We start from the raw sequence: 20,103 nt of genomic DNA on the forward strand, positions 1-20,103 counted from the left end.
AGAGACTAAACACAAAGTTCAGCTGGGACTTGATCTAGCCTCTAACATTTCTTGATCATGTGATCATTCACAAAAAGTTAATACTGAACAGGTGAGAAGAGTGCATACAATTTTCTCCCTATTTGAGAGGTAAGTAACACCCAATCTTACAGAGGATTTTTTTCTAATATTTCTTCTAAATATTTTTTTTTTAGCAGACTTGACATTTTCATTTTTAAAGAAAAAAAAAAAACACCACACACACAATGCCCGGCCAGGCTTTTATTTTCATCATGTCAATGATATTTGTGAGATGTGGTACAGATGCAGTGTCAAATACATACGCAGTGCTAGAACATTTAATGTACTTGCACTACTAGGTATAAGCTGCTAAGGTGTAATTTTAATGTCCCGAATACTGTTACTACGTTTTTGGCTGCAACTAGGACATCAGTAAAGCACAGACACAAAGTCAGTAAAAGGTTCAAATTACTTCAAGCAGCACAGGCCATGCCAGTTTTTGCCCGCTGCTTTATATAACCCCATCACCCGATTTTGCATGTAAGTTTTTAAGTTAGCCCTTAACTTGTGGTTGCTGTCTTTAGACTTAATCTTCTTCATATTTGCTGTCAATGGAAATTTGATTTGTTTACACTAAGTCTTTCTTTTTCAAAAAAGATTTCATAGCATTACATCTTGCTTTTTTAATGTTACATATTATAACTTTGTTTTACTAGATTAAGCTCCATTTACTGTTACTAAAGTAAGCACATATGGAAAAGTGAACTTGTAAGACTACTGTAAAACATTGCAATTACTGGGGGTGGGGGGGGATGGGGGGTGTATAATTTGTTATTTTTTCCTCTCTGACATGCCAAATGCTGTTAACCTGAAGAAACCTACTGCTAATGAAGTTAATGGAATTCTAATTGCTGAAAAGTTGTTAAGTTTGTGTGGCAATAACATGACACGTTAAACATGTGGACTTGTCAAAACATCAGCTGCAGAACCTCGAAGTACCTTGACTTCAAAAAGAGAAAAAATTAAGCACAAGCTACTGAAAGTACAAAAATACAGAAAAGGGGAAAAAAATAAATATGGAAGTACTTTCATGAACAGACACCCTATGAAGAACAACAATACTAGCACTCTAATTCCCAAGCGAGCAGTTTCTTCTGCTGTTCAGTGGGGCATGAGCAAAACTGCTAATATTGTTTAAAATAAAGCTGTAAAATTGCAAAGTGCCTAGCATTTCAAGAATAATGAAAATGCAGCATCGCAATCTGTAGTATATAAAGCAACAGGAAAGACTATGCTCAAGTGCCCTTGTTGGAAGTTCAGCTCCAAATCAAATTAACAGTGGTATAAAGAAATTTTGAAAAAGTAAAACAAGACTATTCAACTCTACCATAGTATCTATAAAATCAAAGAAAACAGGTGTTTCAATTATTAGATATCTCAGCTAATACTGACTGCCTCTAAATGCACACAGGAGTTTAACACTTCAACTGCCACAATAATTTAAAGGAATTGTATTGTTCTGAACTGCTGCCCTATTAACATTGTGGGCAACACAGAGAGATGGGATTTAGCTCCAGGTCAGGAAATCTAAATTTATGTACCAATATATGGCTACATGGCTTCTTACATATGCACCTGGTGTCTGAACACTCATTATAATCAATGGAAAAACAGTTGACAGAAATTACATCAACTCTTCTCGCGAAGAAGAGACCTTATGGCTGTTCAGATTAATTATTTCTAGGGTTTTTTTGACAAAAATGAGAGCTAAGTTACCAAGAATCTAAATAACTGTTCGTAAGGCATAAATAAGCTACCTTCTAGAAAGCAACAGTTCAAGCAAGGAAATACTGCTTCCATCTCATATATTTCAAACTTAGGTCAATCTATAGTGCCCAAAGTAATAAACAGAGGGAAAAATATCAGACATATACGTTACCTGAACACTGAAGCTGAGAGAGGATCTGTCCTCCTTCAAAATGGTGATTTGTCATCTTTAAATTAGGTTTGATACAGCGAATAAAGCTAGACCCCTATTACCAGAACAAGAAGTTAGCAGAATCTACACATTTTTAAACCTCCTGAAATAACAGTTAAGTCATTTAAGAATTATGGGTGGAGGAAAAAAGATAAAAAATAAAATAATAGTATTCTAAAAGAGAAATGCTGACATTCTTCTCTCATATATCAGTTTTGCACTCTAGCCTTGGTCCCGATGTAACTGATCTCAATGCTCAAGCTATTAATTGGATCCTCAACTTTTGAGTTTTCACTCAACTGTTCTTTTTAACATTAGTACAATCTAATTAGGATTTAGCTGTCTAGATTCTACTACCCTCATTATCTTCTACAGTCACATCACCTAAATGATGTGGAGGACCTAAAGTCCTCCAGAGTTCACATTAGTGAACATGCTACCAGCCTCCTGACAATGGAATCATGCCAGATGAACTTGACCTTCCTTTCTTCTAACTTTTACTTTTTACAGTTTCTTTTGGCTCATGGCTTCACTCTCCCTTCCCCCATGTTGTTCCAGTCTGCTCCTCTCTTATCACTTGTGTGCGCTATCTCTACAATTTTGACCACTGCTTTCTCTGATCGTTTCACATTCATTAAGGATGACATTTTTGCAAAACACCATCCAATTATTCAGATCTTCCTATAACAGGTGGCTGCTAACGACAACCTACCTTATATACTAAAACAAAATTGGGACTGAGAAAACATAATATTACTCCTGGTTTGCAGTGTCTTCTCTCTTTTTCCATCTCTCAGCTGAGAGCAAGAGAGCACCTGCCAAGGGAGCTCTATGTTAACAATACATCCTTAGTCATGGGTTAGCTAAACTCAGAGTACAGCAAGGCTGGCCACATACTTTTTCCCTGGACTGGGTCTCAGTTCCAGAGTGTTCTGTGTGAAAAAGACCATCTTCCTTTCAGACCAGCCTCATAAGTACAGTAAAATCGTAATGTCGGCTACACTTCAGCACCTGTCCCATTTGTTTCCCATGTTTTTCCCCCTTTTTCTTTTTTGACAGAGCATAACCTCATATCTAGAATTGGTTAGAACATGCGACCAAGAGAAACAAGAATGTGTTCCTACAAGTGCTAAAAAAAAAAAGGGTATGTGGAGAATTCCACAAACTATCAAATTACATCAGCTAAATTAGCAAATACTCATTAGGGGAATCAGGTTCTTTGACCATCTGTGCATTTACAGCCTATCACAAAAGTGAAATGAAACACTATTTTTAACAGCTTTATGGAATCTGAAAACAGTAATTAATAATAAATTATGATCATCTGCCTTACTTCTAAAGAACATCTCTAAATCTTCTGCAAATTAGTCATCAGTGATAACCAGTGAATGGAGGGAGGTAAAAGTGACAAAAAAGGCGACTGCAGCACAGACAGATTTCATATTGTTTACTCAAATTGTGTAACTTCCATTCTACAACAACCTTTTAAAAGGTGGTGGGTTTTTTTAAAGTAACTCAACAATCATCACCTGCACAGCAAGACGTTTCAGAAGTGCCATATAACTGCAAACTCTACAGCAATTACTTATCACATTTATTGTAAGCTGTATTGTTGAGATAATCAATTATGACTTATGTCAGAAAATTATGAACCTGCACCTGTATATATACTTACAGTACTGTGAAGCTTCTCAAGAAGCAAATTTAACTGAGTCTGTAAAAGAAAACAGGTATTTCAAGAATCTTACCATGACAACTACAGAAATATACACACAGAATAGTGATATAGCATTATTGCATGCATGTTTATTGTTAGTAAATCAGACAATTGATAAATCAAACGTTCACAAATTTTAACAAAATCATGCAAGTGTGCATGAATGGTCCTGTGGAAATTGCTTGTGTTCAATTGTACAACAATACTGTATGGACTAGTTACTACAACATAGTTATCAAAAAAAAAGTGCAAGCCCATTTGGGAAAAGAAAGGAAATAATGCCTATGTAATAAAAGTATAAAGAAAATGAGACTGATCAGCAATAATTAAAAAAAAAAAACAAACACTGAAAATCTGTGAAAGCCCAAATTTAATCTATAACAAGCATATATTTGTATGTTAAATAATTAACGCAGAAAACATATGCTCAGAGTTTTCTTCATTTTTTTGAAGCTAAATCAACATTTAGGTGAATGAACCTGCATAATCTGTTTTTAATTCCAAACTTCCAAGTTTTTAATTCTCTGTTGATGACAATAGACTACAATTTTACAATCACATTTACTGAAGCTGGATTTCAACATACTGTGATGAGAAAAGGCCACAGTCCTATGATTATCTGGGGGCAAGTCTACAGGATCACCAGAGACTTAAGACTATCAGGGAAAATGAGTTACAGTTGCTACTGAAAGTAACTGTTAGGGACTTAAAATATTCCAGAACCACATCAGGAAACAGCTACACTTTTACTTTACAGACGTGTCTGTTTTACCACATAGATTACTGCTGTGCCAGCCTTTCTAGTTTACTAGCAAGTGTTAAGTATATAGACTGAAGTAAGACAAAATTCTGTATGTCCTAACATATTCCTCGTTTTCTGTACTGGAACCAAAATTGAAAGGATCTGACTTTTGACTATTTTTTTTTTTATCCAGATCTTCCAATTACCTTGAATCCAAGAAACTAGATTTGAATGGGCAACATGCGTCACCTACAGCTGCCAGTCTTCCAGAGATAAAATTGGCCTGTTTTTTTTTTAACTTATCATGGATATGGTTAGAAAGAGAGAAGGAGTGCCAAAAGAGGTATGACAAACACTAATAACCTCCTGCTCAGTTCTCACTTACACGTACTCTTTATATCTCTACTTGAATTATGTTTTCTTAAGTTAGAAATGCTTAAATTTTGGAAGGGACAGACTAATTTCCATCAACAAAATACATTTCTGCTAGAGGAAAAATACCCCTTCCTTATACTCTGTGATTTGACAAGAAATAAGCCAGAGCCATTCTCAGGTAAATTTCACTAATGAAATGATCATATGAATAAAACATATTGCTAAAACTACTGCTCTTTGCATTATCACTATTTAATCCATCATTACCGTAGTAAGGTAAAATCAACCCAAAGTTTCTTGAGTAGATCTGATGAAGTAATTAATCATTATTTCCTCAACAGATTTATAAGAATTAATTTTAATTAGTTATAAGGAAGGGATGTGTGAAGGATTTCATAAAGATAAGTCCCTGCAACATCATCTAGTAATTGATGTAATTAGAAGAATTTGAGACTGACTTACATACTGACGCACTAAGAATTCTTATTCTTAAAGAGATGAAATTTCTACTAAGATAATAGAACTTATTTTGATGTCATCTGAAGTGACATTTTCAAGGCTATTAGTGTTCATCAGCAGCACACATGGTGTCTGGGAAGGTAACACTAAATGAATTACTGGAATTAACACATACATTCAAAATGCCATGAAACTTGAAAACACTGAAAGAATTATAGATTGATGGGCCAGATCCAAAGAGGACTTTCGTCACGTTCTAGGTGCAGAGGTGAACTCCAAAGTCCAAAAGGCAATCCAAAAAGTTCCCCACTCAATTGCTGTTTAACTTTAAAAATGCCTCCCTTTTTACTTCAGTCCTCCTTCGACAATGGTATCATTCACATGTCCACACGTACTGGATGTGGGGTGCTAAATCTAAGAGGAATTGAAAACCCAGATGGAAGAAAGTGGAAGCTATCTCAAAGATCCCACAGTTGGTTTCATTCTGAAAATGCAGTTATAAAAACCAATGGATCCTAGCTTCACATACACAAGACTCATGGTTGCAAGGTTTGCTCAGAAGATGGCTTATCTGTATGTAATTTCAGTCTGCCTTCTGATCGCACATTTTATATTAAACCAACTGCTACAGTTTAATTCTACAACTGCTATATTAGAAGGAGGAGGAAATACTCGTCAGAGCAAAACTCAAGAGAGCAGGCTGCCCAATTCCCAGTTAAATACCAAAACCCCTACCTTACAAGTCAGGCTCTGTCTCCTACTCTTCCTGGCCTCATCAAAATTTTATTTCTGGCTACATAGCAACCCATCTCCAGAAGGGTATAAGGAGAATCCCCTTTGCCAGACTGACCAATAACTTGGCGCTACGGCAAATACAGTAGACATAAACCACTGAATACAGTATGGACCTGAAGCAGAATACTGTTGCTATACAAAAAGCAAGTGATGCTACCATATCCTTCCTGTTCTTCAGCCCCTGCTTCTTTAGAGAACAGTTCTAAACACTAGCCACAAGGTACGATTATGCAAGAAGGAATTTATCTTCCAGTCCTGATTCAGCACTTAACCTTGACATGGAACAGAAATGCAGAAACGCTCTTCTATCGGCAGTGGCCCACTCTACACAAAGGTTTTTGGATTGTCTGATACCTGCTTTCCCCAGGGACTGCATAAGGAGTCTAGCTAGGAACGTGATGTGGGGTTTTAGGTGCCCTAGGTAAGGTAGCATACCAAAAATGTTGCGGCACTTGACTTGAAGGCATACAAATCCTTCATTGGATCTGGCCCAGATGTGTTGAGAAGAGCTCTTGCTGAAATTGCAGCAGCTCTACCAACAGAAAATCCATGAGATGGAAAAATTTACCTGCAGCCCATGGTTGTGCCTGCTTTTCATCTCTTAATTCCCCTATAGTTCTCTTTCTAGCCATCCTGAGCTGGAATAGTCCAGCTAAAATAAAACTGCTGAATGAGAAAAGGGTGCAGATAACATTTGGAGAAGACAAGGTTTGAAGGTCAGCTTTACAACAAGCAGAAGAAAGGAGAAAAATGAGGAGAAGCATCAGATACAGGTATTGAGAAAGGAAACATTCAGCACAATGAACATCTTTCTGTGAAAGCCATGACTGTCTTTATATTTTAGAAGAGGAAAAACAGTGGTTAGGTTAGGTATTGAATTTTGAGGACAGCAAACTGTAGCAAATTGATACATCTTCTAGAATGCACAATTAAGATAGTATAGAAGAACACCTTTTGTCACATTTAGAGCTCCTTCAAGTCCACAGAATCCAAATTTAGATCTCAAGACTTTAAACCTTTTGAATAAAGACTTCCATGGGGCTTTGCAAAATTCTGTCTTAAAAGTTACTGTATAATCTCTGTAAGGACTATTATGAAACATCTTTTTGACAGAAACACATAGCATGTAGCTTGAATATACTGGTTTCTTACAATTCAATAGAAAAAACGTCTTATTTAACAAAGTTTTCTTTGTATGAATCTCAAGTTACCACTAGTTCTCCCAACCTTATGTTCTACTTATTCCAAGTAACTTAAAAGTGGCATATATTACAAGAAGATAAGAATCTTTGCTATATTATGTTACCTTGAATTTGTTTCCCACACTGATGAAACTAAGTTTCCCAGCTTTTTGTTTGGGATCCTTGTTGTTGTTAGAGTTAGATTCAAATAGTTGTCGAACAAACTTGTCCTTGGATTCACATATAAGAGATTCAAGGGACATGTGCAAAGCATCATTGTTTTTTTCCACAAACTGCATCTGAAAAGACAACCCAAAAAATAATAGTACATTTGTTTAACTGCCCCAGTTACTTAAGTCTTAAAGAAAATTAAAGAAAACAATGTTATATACTCTAACTCAAAAATCAGCAAGAATATGTGGTGTAAATATTCATACATTATTTCAAACAACTTTTCAACTGGACACACAAAACACTAATGACAGAGAGAAAAGACAATTCTTAAATTTGATGGATGTTGGAATCATGAAACCCAAGGTAAGGTTTAGTGCCTTTTAAAGATCAGTTGTGTTTTCATCAATGATTATCCTCCTTGTTTCCATTTCCAGCACTCAGCACATCATCACTTGGGAGTTTTGAGAAGCTTAATTCTTCACTGTTTGTAATACCACTTAAGATCTGTTGTGAAATGGGAATTAACATGCACGCTTTAATCGGTGCATCTACACAGTTTGGAAAATAAAATGTAAAATGGTTATTTTAGTAGTACTATGACTATTTAAGAGCAGGTGATTTAATAAAAGATATTGTCCCTTCCTACAAACCTTACCTCTCTGGCTTATTTAAATTGGCTCACTAACTTTTAGAAGTTAAGAACAATACATTACACTGAAATTCAGAGATCAAGACACTAGTATCCAATTTCACACTAACAAAATTCTCAATAGCTTTTGGTGCAACTTTAATAGTGACTTTGATATTTATGAACAGAAGAGGCCAAGACTAATTTGAAGAAAATATGGATTTGCCAGATATCCCATAAAGGGATGAGAATGGTGATGGAGAATCAAAGGACAAACACAGGCCTCCAAAATTCCCTTGGACTATGAAAACACAAGACTGGAATATGAATGCAGCCAGAGGAGCGCCCTCACCACAAATCAGATAGTGAGAACTGCCACAAGTACAGAGAAAGAGAAAGAAGTAACAGGTGAGGTACAAGGCAGCTATAGTCCAAAAGTTTTAAGGCCCAAGCTAAGTAAGTCCCTCTGAGGGAGGGAACAAATTAAGTCAAGCATATTAGCATAGCTTCTGGACCAAAGCTACCTCATATCTGATTAGCTCTGACAGCAGAGCTTACGTGTTCATATCTGGCTCCTCTGTTCCTGAAGACACTCTAAGGTATTATTAACATATCATGATGAGGTACACAGTTAAACACAGAGCACTTGGAACACATGTGTTCCAATTTTATTTATTATTTTGATATTGACTCATTGAGTGACCTCAAAAAAATCAGGTAGGTAACACACAGGCTTCAATTTTCTTATTTGTAAAATGACCTACAGAATGTGCCTACTTCAAAACAGCACAGCAATCATTATCCTTCTTAGAGCATTTTGAAGTAAATAAGAACAAGCCCTTAAAGTACGCATTTTCAAATGACAAAAAAGCATCTTTGGAAGTAGCTTCCCTCTTACACACCGGAGTTACAGACCAGAACAACAAAGCATTATTGATCTTTTGTTTATCCTAAACTCTTATTAAAAAAAAAAAAAAAAAAAAAGGTTTTAGATATTAGCTTCAGGTGTTTCAATGTTTTTGTATGATGAATAGTCAAAAAAGTACAAGAATCTGGAATGTATTTTGAGGGTAGCAATTTCAGGTATTTCGTACTCTTACATGAATGATTCTATTGCCAGTAGAAAAACAAAAAGTATAAACTGTGACTTTTAATATAACATAAACAGTGATTGCATACAAGGATAAGAGTAACTTTTTGGAAGCATGCTTAAGTCTGACAATACTTTTATATCACATAGTATATTCCTCTCCCCAAGATGCAAATGTCTGTTGATGTAAGATTTGCAGTAGATCATGAATCAATCTATTTAATATTGACACCATTACCTATAGATTTATAACAAACTCTTACACAAAATATGTCACCAAAACAGTCTGTAATCTGAGAAGTTAAAGGAAACTGTCAATTCTGTCACATATGCACAAAATTAGTTTCAAAGCTAAGACATATCAACTTTTGAATTTCTCTTCTGATGAAAGGAAATTTTGTTATTTAACCTATATACACTGAAAAATACAAAAGTACTACAAAGCATAACAAAAATAGTTTCGCGTAAGTAAAATTACCGTCTCATAGCATACTGCTCCTGCAAAATGTCGGATAATAAAGCCTTCATCATCTCTGATATTTCTGTGAACAGCCAGTTTAGACTTTCTAGGAATCTGGAATTAAAAAGTTGAATTACAAAGAAGAATTACACTGGAGAGTGAGGAAACGTTTATTTGTAAAACATCACCATGATTCTGCCCAGGAGCACTAGGTGTTAAAAATGACATTTCCTGCAGTACAAATGTGATGACCACTGCCATTCCCGTTCAAACCAAGATATTCCAAAAACGTATTTTCATTCTCATTCACACCCTTAGATATTCAAAATAAAAGTCACCAGGGTAGCTAACACCAGCTAGTTGATTTTCTTTTTGCCTTTAATCAACAATTTCTATACCATTCATTCCACAGCTGATGAATAGCCTTGTCATATGAATAGGATTAGATAGAAGTTTAAAATATGTTTTTAGATGGTATATTTTAAAAGGCAACTACCTAGTTGATCGTACACATACCGACAAAAATGTTTCATTGCACAGCCATGAAGTTAAGCAAGATTAAGTGGAAACTTAAAGAAAGGTAAATGATGACAATTTTGTTTGGCTCCCTTTGCGTGCATTTTTTCAGCAGGGAACTTTTTTTTTTTTTCATTTCAACAGAAGTCAGGTCCATAAATTGCAATAATTTGCATTAATCTTCCACAGAGTGCGGTATATTAAAGAATTAACAACAACAAAAAGGTTTTCCTTGTGTGTTCCCTATTTTCATCTCTGAAGTGCTAGCTAGACACTCCACGTGAGTCAGATATTCTCCAAAGCAAGCAATTTTTGAAAGGAACAACAAAATAGCTCATCCGATATGAAATAATCTAAATTCAAATGTGTTTCTATTTCCTTTTCATGCATTACGTGTTAACAAACTTCAAAGGTAAGTGAAGAACATGGCTTTAGTTTCAGCAGGATATTAGAATTGCTATAGAAGACTTAAGCCTTCAGTGAACTTTTCAACAAACCTAATAACCAAACTTGTCCTTAACAAAAGAATATGGATTATGCAGACTGGTGCGGTATGAGATTTCTTAGGAAAGGTTTTCATTAAATTGAAGTGTTACTGTCAACTGTTCCAAGAACTGTTTTATTAAAACAAGACAGACAGCAAAAATAAACCTACAGAGAGTCTGAAATGGTCCTTGTGTTTTTGGTGCACAACTGAAGTAAAATGCTGGTCGCTTGGTTGGGGAAGACGATTTTCTTCATCCAAAATATCCAGTACACCTATTAATTTTGCTTCAATCAAATCTATTAATAAAACAAAGTATGTTTACAAAAATTGAATATATAACCTCATATCAGAACTGAACATTACAAGTTTAAAATGCTACTGATCTGATTCTGTACAACAGTATCTAAGGAAAACTGTTAACACAAAATACAAAATGTCACTGCAAATTAATTCTACGTATCTGAATTGTTGATTTTATCGATATCCTATACTTACCAACATCCGATATAAATAATCTAAATTCAAATGTGTTTCTATTTCCTTTTCATGCATTACGTGTTAACAAACTTCAAAGGTAAGTGAAGAACATGGCTTTAGTTTCAGCAGGATATTAGAATTGCTATAGAAGACTTAAGCCTTCAGTGAACTTTTCAACAAACCTAATAACCAAACTTGTCCTTAACAAAAGAATATGGATTATGCAGACTGGTGCGGTATGAGATTTCTTAGGAAAGGTTTTCATTAAATTGAAGTGTTACTGTCAACTGTTCCAAGAACTGTTTTATTAAAACAAGACAGACAGCAAAAATAAACCTACAGAGAGTCTGAAATGGTCCTTGTGTTTTTGGTGCACAACTGAAGTAAAATGCTGGTCGCTTGGTTGGGGAAGACGATTTTCTTCATCCAAAATATCCAGTACACCTATTAATTTTGCTTCAATCAAATCTATTAATAAAACAAAATATGTTTACAAAAATTGAATATATAACATCAGAACTGAACACAACAAGTTTAAAATGCTACTGATCTGATTCTGTACAACAGTATCTAAGGAAAACTGTTAACACAAAATACAAAATGTCACTGCAAATTAATTCTACGTATCTGAATTGTTGATTTTATCGATATCCTATACTTACCAAGTTCTAACTCTAACACAAGGAATACGAGGGAAAAAAGATCAGGCATGGATTGTTTCATTTTTACCCTGGGTCTCAAGTTGAATTTAATCATCTAATTCCCACAAAGTGCCTAAATGTTTCTGTGGTACAACCATAGGTCTTTATGGGATAATTGCTTATATTGTTGGGGGTTTTTTTTTAAAGCTTTTCATCCATGTTTCACCACGTCAAAACTAAAAGCATGAAAAGGCACATACTTCATTCACAACAGGATCCAAGGAGAAAAATGAAATGCATTTGTTTTAAGAAAAGCAGATCAGACTTGAGCATACAGTGGTAGTTTCACAACTTTTTACAAGTGTATTCCCTTGACCTTTCACATACATATACAAAAGCCCTTGAAAGCTGACATAGAAATTCATGCTCTTGAAACTATTAGACACAAGAATTTTGCAGCTTTTAAAACTTTCTTGTTTTATCTACGAAACTGTTCTTGTAAGAGGAATTTTAACTACCTACTTTTTCTTCTGTGTAAAGGAAGAAATGACTAATGCTTGTAGTGCAGCAATGCCTATGAACTCTTACTACAGATCGTAAATGGTATGAGGCTATATATAAAGCACAGAGAGCCCCGATCCAAAGAATTTATGCTTATAAAATCTGAATAAGCTAATTTAGCTACAGAGATGACTACCATTCCATCAAAACATTCTAACATACTAATGACTGTTTCTAAGATTCTTCCATAGAGTTAAAAATTGTCCATGTCAATATAATATCCCTCTCTTTTGTGACAGTTAATATTTCTACATGTTCACTGCTGTCACTGGCCTGGTCCAACACCTTAAACAAAATTGTATTTCAACAGAAACCAACATTATTTTTCTCACTCACTTTCAAAAGAAACCCCTTTTCTCCTGACTATGCAAGAACAGAGAAGAGGCACACGTGCTGTGGTTTAACTAAGCTATAATTTTATTAACTTATCTAAGAATAACTCATAAAATGAAGAAATGTGTCAAATCTGTGGTGGGGTGTCATATGTTGGTTGGAATAGTAAAAGGGGTCATGACTGAGGGACTTCTACTTGTACCGTTAGGGAAGCTGCCCAAACCTCTTCTACGGCATGAAAAGGCAACAACTTGGCAACAATCTCCATCAACCTGACCCATGTTCCCCCTATGAGTCAGAGAGAGACCTTTTCTTCCAATAGGCACCAGGGAACCCCTTTTGACCCTGACATACGTTTCAAAAATAGAAAATAAAAAAAACACGCACTGGGGGCAGAAGCAACCCTTTTTATAGAAACATGACAGTCTCTAAACTGTAACAACATTTTTGGGAACAGCGTCAGGCTCATAGGCACATTATTAAACACATAATTAAACCACTAGAAAAGATAAGATTTGTATTCATACAAGTCATGTATTTCCTGTTGCTATGCTTTTTTTCCCTCCTCCAAATACCTTCCTGTTGCTTTTTCACAAGATGGCTAAGAGGTTTGCTCGACAAGAGTTGCCTTTAGTTAAGTCAGAGTTAGTGACTGTACAGTCCTATCTGCCAAAGTGAAAACTTCTTCAGCAGAGCTACAGAAACTCAGAAGAACCAGACATTTTGCAACAGATGTTAAATTCTGTCACACTCTGCTCAGCCAGGACTGACTAGTTACCATAAGCAAATTACTGTAAATGCAAAAGCAAAATGAATACACCAATTTGGAGAACACAAGTTGAACGCGGAGGGAAAAAAAAAAAAAGCCAAAACAAAATCACATCATCATCTTAAGCCTTTGGTATGTATCAGTCTGTGGAAGCCTAAAAGCAGCAGTAACATCTACAGCCTGTTGCCTATAGTTCATTTTGTTTCTTTGCTCACTGGCTCAAAAAAGGTGGGGGGAAATGAGATGGGATTTTTTCAATTCATGGAATATTTTTCCCCAGACACCCTCACACCCTTTTCATTTTATTTACCCTATCTAGGTGTTCTAATTAGTTTTCTAGGAAAATGCACAAGAAATTCACAAGTCCCAGCTGCAGTTATTACACACTGTAGGACAACATGGCTCTATTACCAACCAGAACTGGAATGTTATACAAAGCTGGAAGAATTCACAAGGTTGCAACAGTCATTAAAAGCATAAAATTACTAGTGCTACGCATATTTTGCCTCTTCTGCTTGAAGCTTTTTTCCTCCATGACGCTAATGAATAGCTTGACATTTCAAGAAGTACATACCTATACAGTCCTGATTATCTACATAGCGCACTTCATTAACCCCCAGGCCTTCTTTTTGGTAAAGTTCTTGTTCCTAAAAAAAAAAAAAAGTAACTGAAAAGAGAAAACACCACTCACCATATATTTTTTTTACCCACCAAAAATGTTTTTTAAATAAACATGAAGACATTTTTAAATACACCATGAATCAACACAATTTTTATAATTTCCTTCCACAGCTTAATATATTCTAACTTCACCTCCTTAATGATATGCCCATGCACTTAGATACTCCCATTAGGTATGAGATATTGTCCAGTATCTGGATGTCTCATTTTAATGAATGGTAAAAAAGACGATGAAAAAAGATGGGTTGGTTTTCAAAAAGCCATATTCTTTTCTGGCACAACTAGATGTCACAGTAGGAAAACAGTTTGTCAACTGAATTTTTTTTAATCTAAGCATAATGTGCAATCTTATTTAAAGCAGTGCTACTTTAAGTATCTCTTTGCTAAAAAAATAAATCCTCAAATATAACATTAAATATTAACATACCTCTTTCAGAATCCTTTCATTAAAAAACTGCTGCAGTTTTTCATTACAGTAGTTAATACAGAATTGTTCAAAACTGTTGTGTTCGAAGTATTCTGAAAAACAGAAGTTGAACTTCTATGATAAACCAGTTTTCCAAGAATTTATATTACATAGTAACTAAGAAAAGCTTCACCGTGCTAATATTTAAAGATGTGTTCAGATCCATATCTGTTTCTTTCAGTAAAATAAAACCTTTTACAGATTTTCAAGTTGCACATAATACAGATATAAAAATACTGTGGCAGACAATATTTCTAGGACAAATAACAGACAATTATATCTGGCAGCAAACCAAAGCAAGATGCTGCCATACAGTGAAACTGCACCAATACATCCTCATGCATCTATGTTACAACAGGCTGGCACAGGATATCACAGCTCTAAAGACCTGAAAACCAAAGGTTCCCTTTTTCACTGTTCTTGGACCACCTTCGCAGGGCAAGAGCACACCAGAAAACATGCCTTGTTCTGAATCTCAGGGAGCCAAACAGGACGAAAGCTTTACGGGAACCATCAACGCCCACCACTTCCAGGGAGCAACCAGGAGCCCAAAGTCCAACTCTAACAGAACTACCCAGCCTCCAGGAAACATTATCTTAATTCAGAGACTTCATTTGCCTGTCTGTCAGTATGCAGTGATCTTCTCAGGATTGAATGGGAAAACAGCATGCACATGCATATCTTTCTTAATTTTACTGGGTGGCCACAGTAAGATTCCATTCCAAACTTTGAGTCTTTCAAAACCTGCGTCTATGTAGACACTACAGGAATCTGAAACCATTACAAAGGTGCCTAGTTTCACACTAACACTTGTTAGTGTTATTAGGTCATCAGGAGAAGCTCTAGACCTCCTCTCCTTGTATCTCAGGAAAATGAGGCTTTATCTGCTCTCTTGATATCTTCTTAAGCCTTTGTAAGCCGTCCCACCCACCACGACCAAAAAGAAAACCCTCCCACTCTCCATTACAGAATTTATCATTGAATCTTTGGTGGCAATAATAGATTAATAGAAAATTTATTATTTTTCTTAAGTATACTTACCAAAACCAGCTATATCTAGAACTCCAATGAAGAAAGAAGAAGTCTCAAATGGAAAACACTGGTTTACCCGGTTCACTACATGGTCAAACAGATGACTATAAACCGTTTTAGCCAAGGCATCACGAGCATTGTTTGCTTGTTCCACTTTCAAGGGTACCCTAAAAAACAAAAATACAGATCTTATTTTTCAGAATTCCTTACACTGAAATACTGAGATTAGACTCTAAACTTAAAAAGAGCCTTTCCAATTTTTGTAAATTAGGACACAAAAAAACCTGAGCTCTAGGCCCAGGTAGGAAACAATCTTGCCCAGTCAGACTATCTTACCTGTAAAAAGAAAGAATAATGTTTTACTATCCTCAGTAGAAGTAAGATGCAGATGTTTTCATACTCGTTCATTAGATAATTAGAAACTATATTGATAACTGCCAGAGAAAGATATTTAAAATATATACATTCCTATCTACAAAAAAAATTTCAACTATTTATTTATGAGCTGAAAAATTACAATAAAACCTATAGTTCAGTTTTGCTGTGACACCTTTGTCCCTATGCTTTCATAAGGGCTATAACTAAAACTATAAGGCTATAAATTAATCAGTAACAAAAATTAAAAAACATAGATAAGGGAGTGTGTTCTCATGGTGAAAGTTAAATGCAATCCTGAAATAAGGATTCTTTTTAAACACTGGAAGACGGGGCCTTTTAAGAGATGAGAATTTATTCTCCCTCCCTTATTTATAAACCTTTATTCTGCATTGTGACTATTTATTACAAGTTTATATCCCAGTTTAGCAGTTAAAAAAAAAAAAAAAAAACAAAACCAAAAACCCCATGAGTCACAACTTCAAAGCCTATGAAATGCATGAGAAAACTGTAAGAATATCAGGCAAATATAACTACATATTTAGCTATACCTATGATTATATATATGGCGCTACTTCCTAAAGTCAGTATGACGGTGACACGCTTAGCATGCATGTATTTCAAAGCACCCTTAACCACCTCGTTTCCTGGATAAATACATTCTACAAGACTTCTGTTTTTTTTTTTTTTAATAGGTTTCAGATTAATAGATAAGAGTACCAAAACTAAAAAACAGTTACACTGTACACAGCTGAGGAAACAATTGTAGAAGTCTCCAGAATAAAACAATTGATATAAGGATAAAGCCTTAAGGAAGCATTTAAGAAACAATGTGAAAGGAGTATGAAAAACGAACTTTTCACTTTATGGTATGATTGCAAATTGCCCTTAGATCCTAATCATGTTGCCAAAGAATTCAAAAGCAAAAGTCCCACTAATCTGAACAGAATCAGACCAGAACAGAATCAGACTGTCAAAGATCAAAACTCTCCAAAGGATTTTTACATGTCAATAAAAAAATATAAATACAAAGGGAAAAAGATTAAATTGAAATACTGGTAGCCCCTTGACCAGACAGCATCAAAATTTCATGCATGGAAAGAAGGCCTACAATTTAGAACAACTATGGGTACACAAAGGCTTTGTACAACACTGTATCATGACATACAGATATATCCAATGTTAAAGTAAATCAAAAGAAGAGATTTTTAGGGACAGAGCCTTCGCTAACTAAACTGATAAAATTTGCAGGGAGGAACAGGGAGAAATAATGCCAAGATTTTTATCACACCAATCCTCTTTCTCATGAAGAATACAGGATGATGGCTGTATGCCAGAAGCTCTTATGCTTTTTCTAAATATCTCAATCAGTTGGCTTAATAGAACAAATCACTTCTCCCCATATAATACCCTATATTACTTCTCCCCGTATACCTTGCCTCTCATATCCTTGGACCACCAGCACTACAATAACAATTAGTAATAATCAAAGGATGGACTGTCCATCTGAGGTGGTGGATAACCAATCATGGAACTTCTCAAGTATGCAGCAAATCTACGTTTAAAAAATACCTCTAATCTGAACTGTTCGAGTAAGCCCTATGTGCAAGGTTCAAGATGTCACTGCTGCAGAACTGCCCTGTCGCCCCCTCCAGGTAGTTTTCTGCACGCAGGAGTAAAAAGAACCGGCGGGTCAGAAAAGGAAAACCTAACGCTACACAGCTTATCCATATTGCATCATTTCCTTCACTTCCCAGGATTCACAAGCACTAAACTAACTCATAATTATTATTTATATATTTTTTCAAGGATGATACTTCTGATGCAGAAACGTGAGACTGATGGAAATCACTTTCTATTGTGACTGGTAAGTCAGGGAACCAGAGATTCTGTTCACTAAAGACATCTGCAGCAACATTACATTAGATAGTAATTAGCTTTAACACACAATCTTGTCTTCCACTAAGTATCTCCTGACTTATCTTAAGGTAACAAGTACTGACAGAAATCTTATCTTATAAATAGAAGGAAGGTACCTTGTCAGAAAAGTAAACCTAACGCTACACAGCTTATCCATATTGCATCATTTCCTTCACTTCCCAGGATTCACAAGCACTAAACTAACTCATAATTATTATTTATATATTTTTTCAAGGATGATACTTCTGATGCAGAAACGTGAGACTGATGGAAATCACTTTCTATTGTGACTGGTAAGTCAGGGAACCAGAGATTCTGTTCACTAAAGACATCTGCAGCAACATTACATTAGATAGTAATTAGCTTTAACACACAATCTTGTCTTCCACTAAGTATCTCCTGACTTATCTTAAGGTAACAAGTACTGACAGAAATCTTATCTTATAAATAGAAGGAAGGTACCTTTACATTCCATTCTGATACGTTTAAGAGATCAGAATACTAATTCCCACGTCAGCTGCAGGCCTATTACATAATACAATACACATTTATGCTTTCAACTTCTTTTTTTAAAGTATGTTAAACAACATGGCAGAGTCATATTTCTAGAGCATGTATTTATAAAATGGCCCTGTTCTTCAAAAATAACAAATTCTACCATTATTAAGTAGAATTCCAGAGACTGCACAAAACCCTATTGTTATTTTAAATTATCATAGTATGCAACAGAAACCCATGGAAAGAAAACGTAACTCTGCAATGTGTTCTGCACAGCTGAAAGTACAGAACCACAAAACAATGCTGAAATTGCACTGAGCCAGTCAATACAGAAGAGCCCTATTACAGAACTGACATTCGGCATAAGCAACTTCCTTCTTGTGAACTTGCTTTCCCTGAGCTCCTCCTTTCCTCTGGTCTGCATACTGACAAAGGAATCTCTTTCCTGCTCCTGTTTCTTGTCTGAACAGGAAAAGATGTGTCTTCCGTTCCTCCATTTCACCTTCTCCCCCTCTCCTCCATCCATCAGCTACTTGTAAGGAACAGAGAAGAAATTCTTCCAATTTTCTAAGCTATTTGGTAAAGCTGCAACAAAAAAAACTTGTTTGGTCTTCGTACTAATTTCTTCAGCAAGGTTTCCAGTGATCCACTGAGTCTGAGGCCTAGGGGAAAGCGCTCTCACAGGCTGAATTTACCCTGTGGACAATTCCATGCAGTCCCCCAAAATTTTCCACAACAAATAAACTGCAATTAAAATATGTATAATTTGCCCATGGTTGTCAACAATTAAGGGACAGAGAGCAGGTGAAGCAATACCTGTCAATCACTGTCACCCAATCTGGTTACTGCCTCACAAAAAAAATGGCCTGGATGAAATAACCCTACCTAGTGAAAGGCCTATGGTAATGAAAGAATATAAGCAGCACATTTGTAATTTAAGAAAAGTTAAAGTTCAAAAAACTGTAGAAAAATATTTTTTTTACAAAAACATAATTTTGAAGGGACTAGCCTCCCAATGTTTTTCCAACAGAAGCTTCAAGTACTACCACAAAAAAAAAAAAAAAAAAAAAAAGCATTTTGGTAGAAAACATACTCCAAAAGAAGGTGGACAACCTGGAATGATGTCAGTTTATATTTTTCACACGGTAAAATAATTTACTTTGTGATGACAGAGTTCTGCTTGAAAGTCTCCTTGGAAAGGGAGAAACTGAGTAAGAGATTAGTACAGTGCATTTACAGTCCAAGAGGTGTACCAGCTTTTGAATATTTACACATCATTTCTCTCTGTTAACACACTTCACATGGATGGCAAAAACATCAGCCGACAAGGTGATCATTATGCTCTTTTTGGGAGACTAACAAGGACAGATAAATGTAGTGCAACTGTCAAGTCTCCCTGGCAGTCCACTGCACATTAGTATTTAATAAAATCCACGGAGAGAGCATTTAGCATCACCCTCCTACTGTTCCTTGTTGGCTCCATTGTGCCCAGCAGAACAAAGCCTTTTTTATACTCTGAGCACAGTGATTTCAGCTGAGCTATTTATTCGCTGTGACCTATTAGGACTCACATGATCTACTTGCACACAAAAGGTCCCTAAGAAAGAGAGAGAGAAGTGAGTAGCTCTTTAGGTTGCTGGAACAAAATAAAACAATGTACTTGTCAAAACTCTAATATTGATAGCAATCAAAGTTTCTAAACTATGCTACCATAGAAAAACCTGGTGGCTGTTTAATATCTAGAACAG

General features: G+C 35.6%; 1 protein-coding gene across 4 annotated transcripts in view; it reads right to left on the reverse strand.

The window, feature by feature from the left end:
* The window catches only part of MYO6 (myosin VI), an 84,858-nt gene that overhangs the window by 27,327 nt on the left and 37,428 nt on the right, over positions 1-20,103 (reverse strand). For all 4 annotated transcript variants that reach the window (XM_009275759.2, XM_009275762.2, XM_009275763.2 and 1 more), the window contains exons 12-19: positions 15,572-15,729; positions 14,492-14,583; positions 13,958-14,030; positions 11,420-11,547; positions 9,618-9,713; positions 7,373-7,546; positions 3,654-3,692; positions 1,940-2,033 (exon numbers count right to left, since the gene is read on the reverse strand). In XM_009275759.2, the coding sequence (XP_009274034.1) occupies positions 1,940-2,033; positions 3,654-3,692; positions 7,373-7,546; positions 9,618-9,713; positions 11,420-11,547; positions 13,958-14,030; positions 14,492-14,583; positions 15,572-15,729 (854 nt within the window). The remainder of the gene's footprint in view (positions 1-1,939; positions 2,034-3,653; positions 3,693-7,372; positions 7,547-9,617; positions 9,714-11,419; positions 11,548-13,957; positions 14,031-14,491; positions 14,584-15,571; positions 15,730-20,103) is intronic.

The sequence above is a fragment of the Aptenodytes forsteri genome, unplaced genomic scaffold (genome assembly GCF_000699145.1).
Source record: "Aptenodytes forsteri isolate BGI_AS27 unplaced genomic scaffold, ASM69914v1 Scaffold256, whole genome shotgun sequence".
In the NCBI taxonomy this organism is placed as follows: Eukaryota; Metazoa; Chordata; class Aves; order Sphenisciformes; family Spheniscidae; genus Aptenodytes; species Aptenodytes forsteri.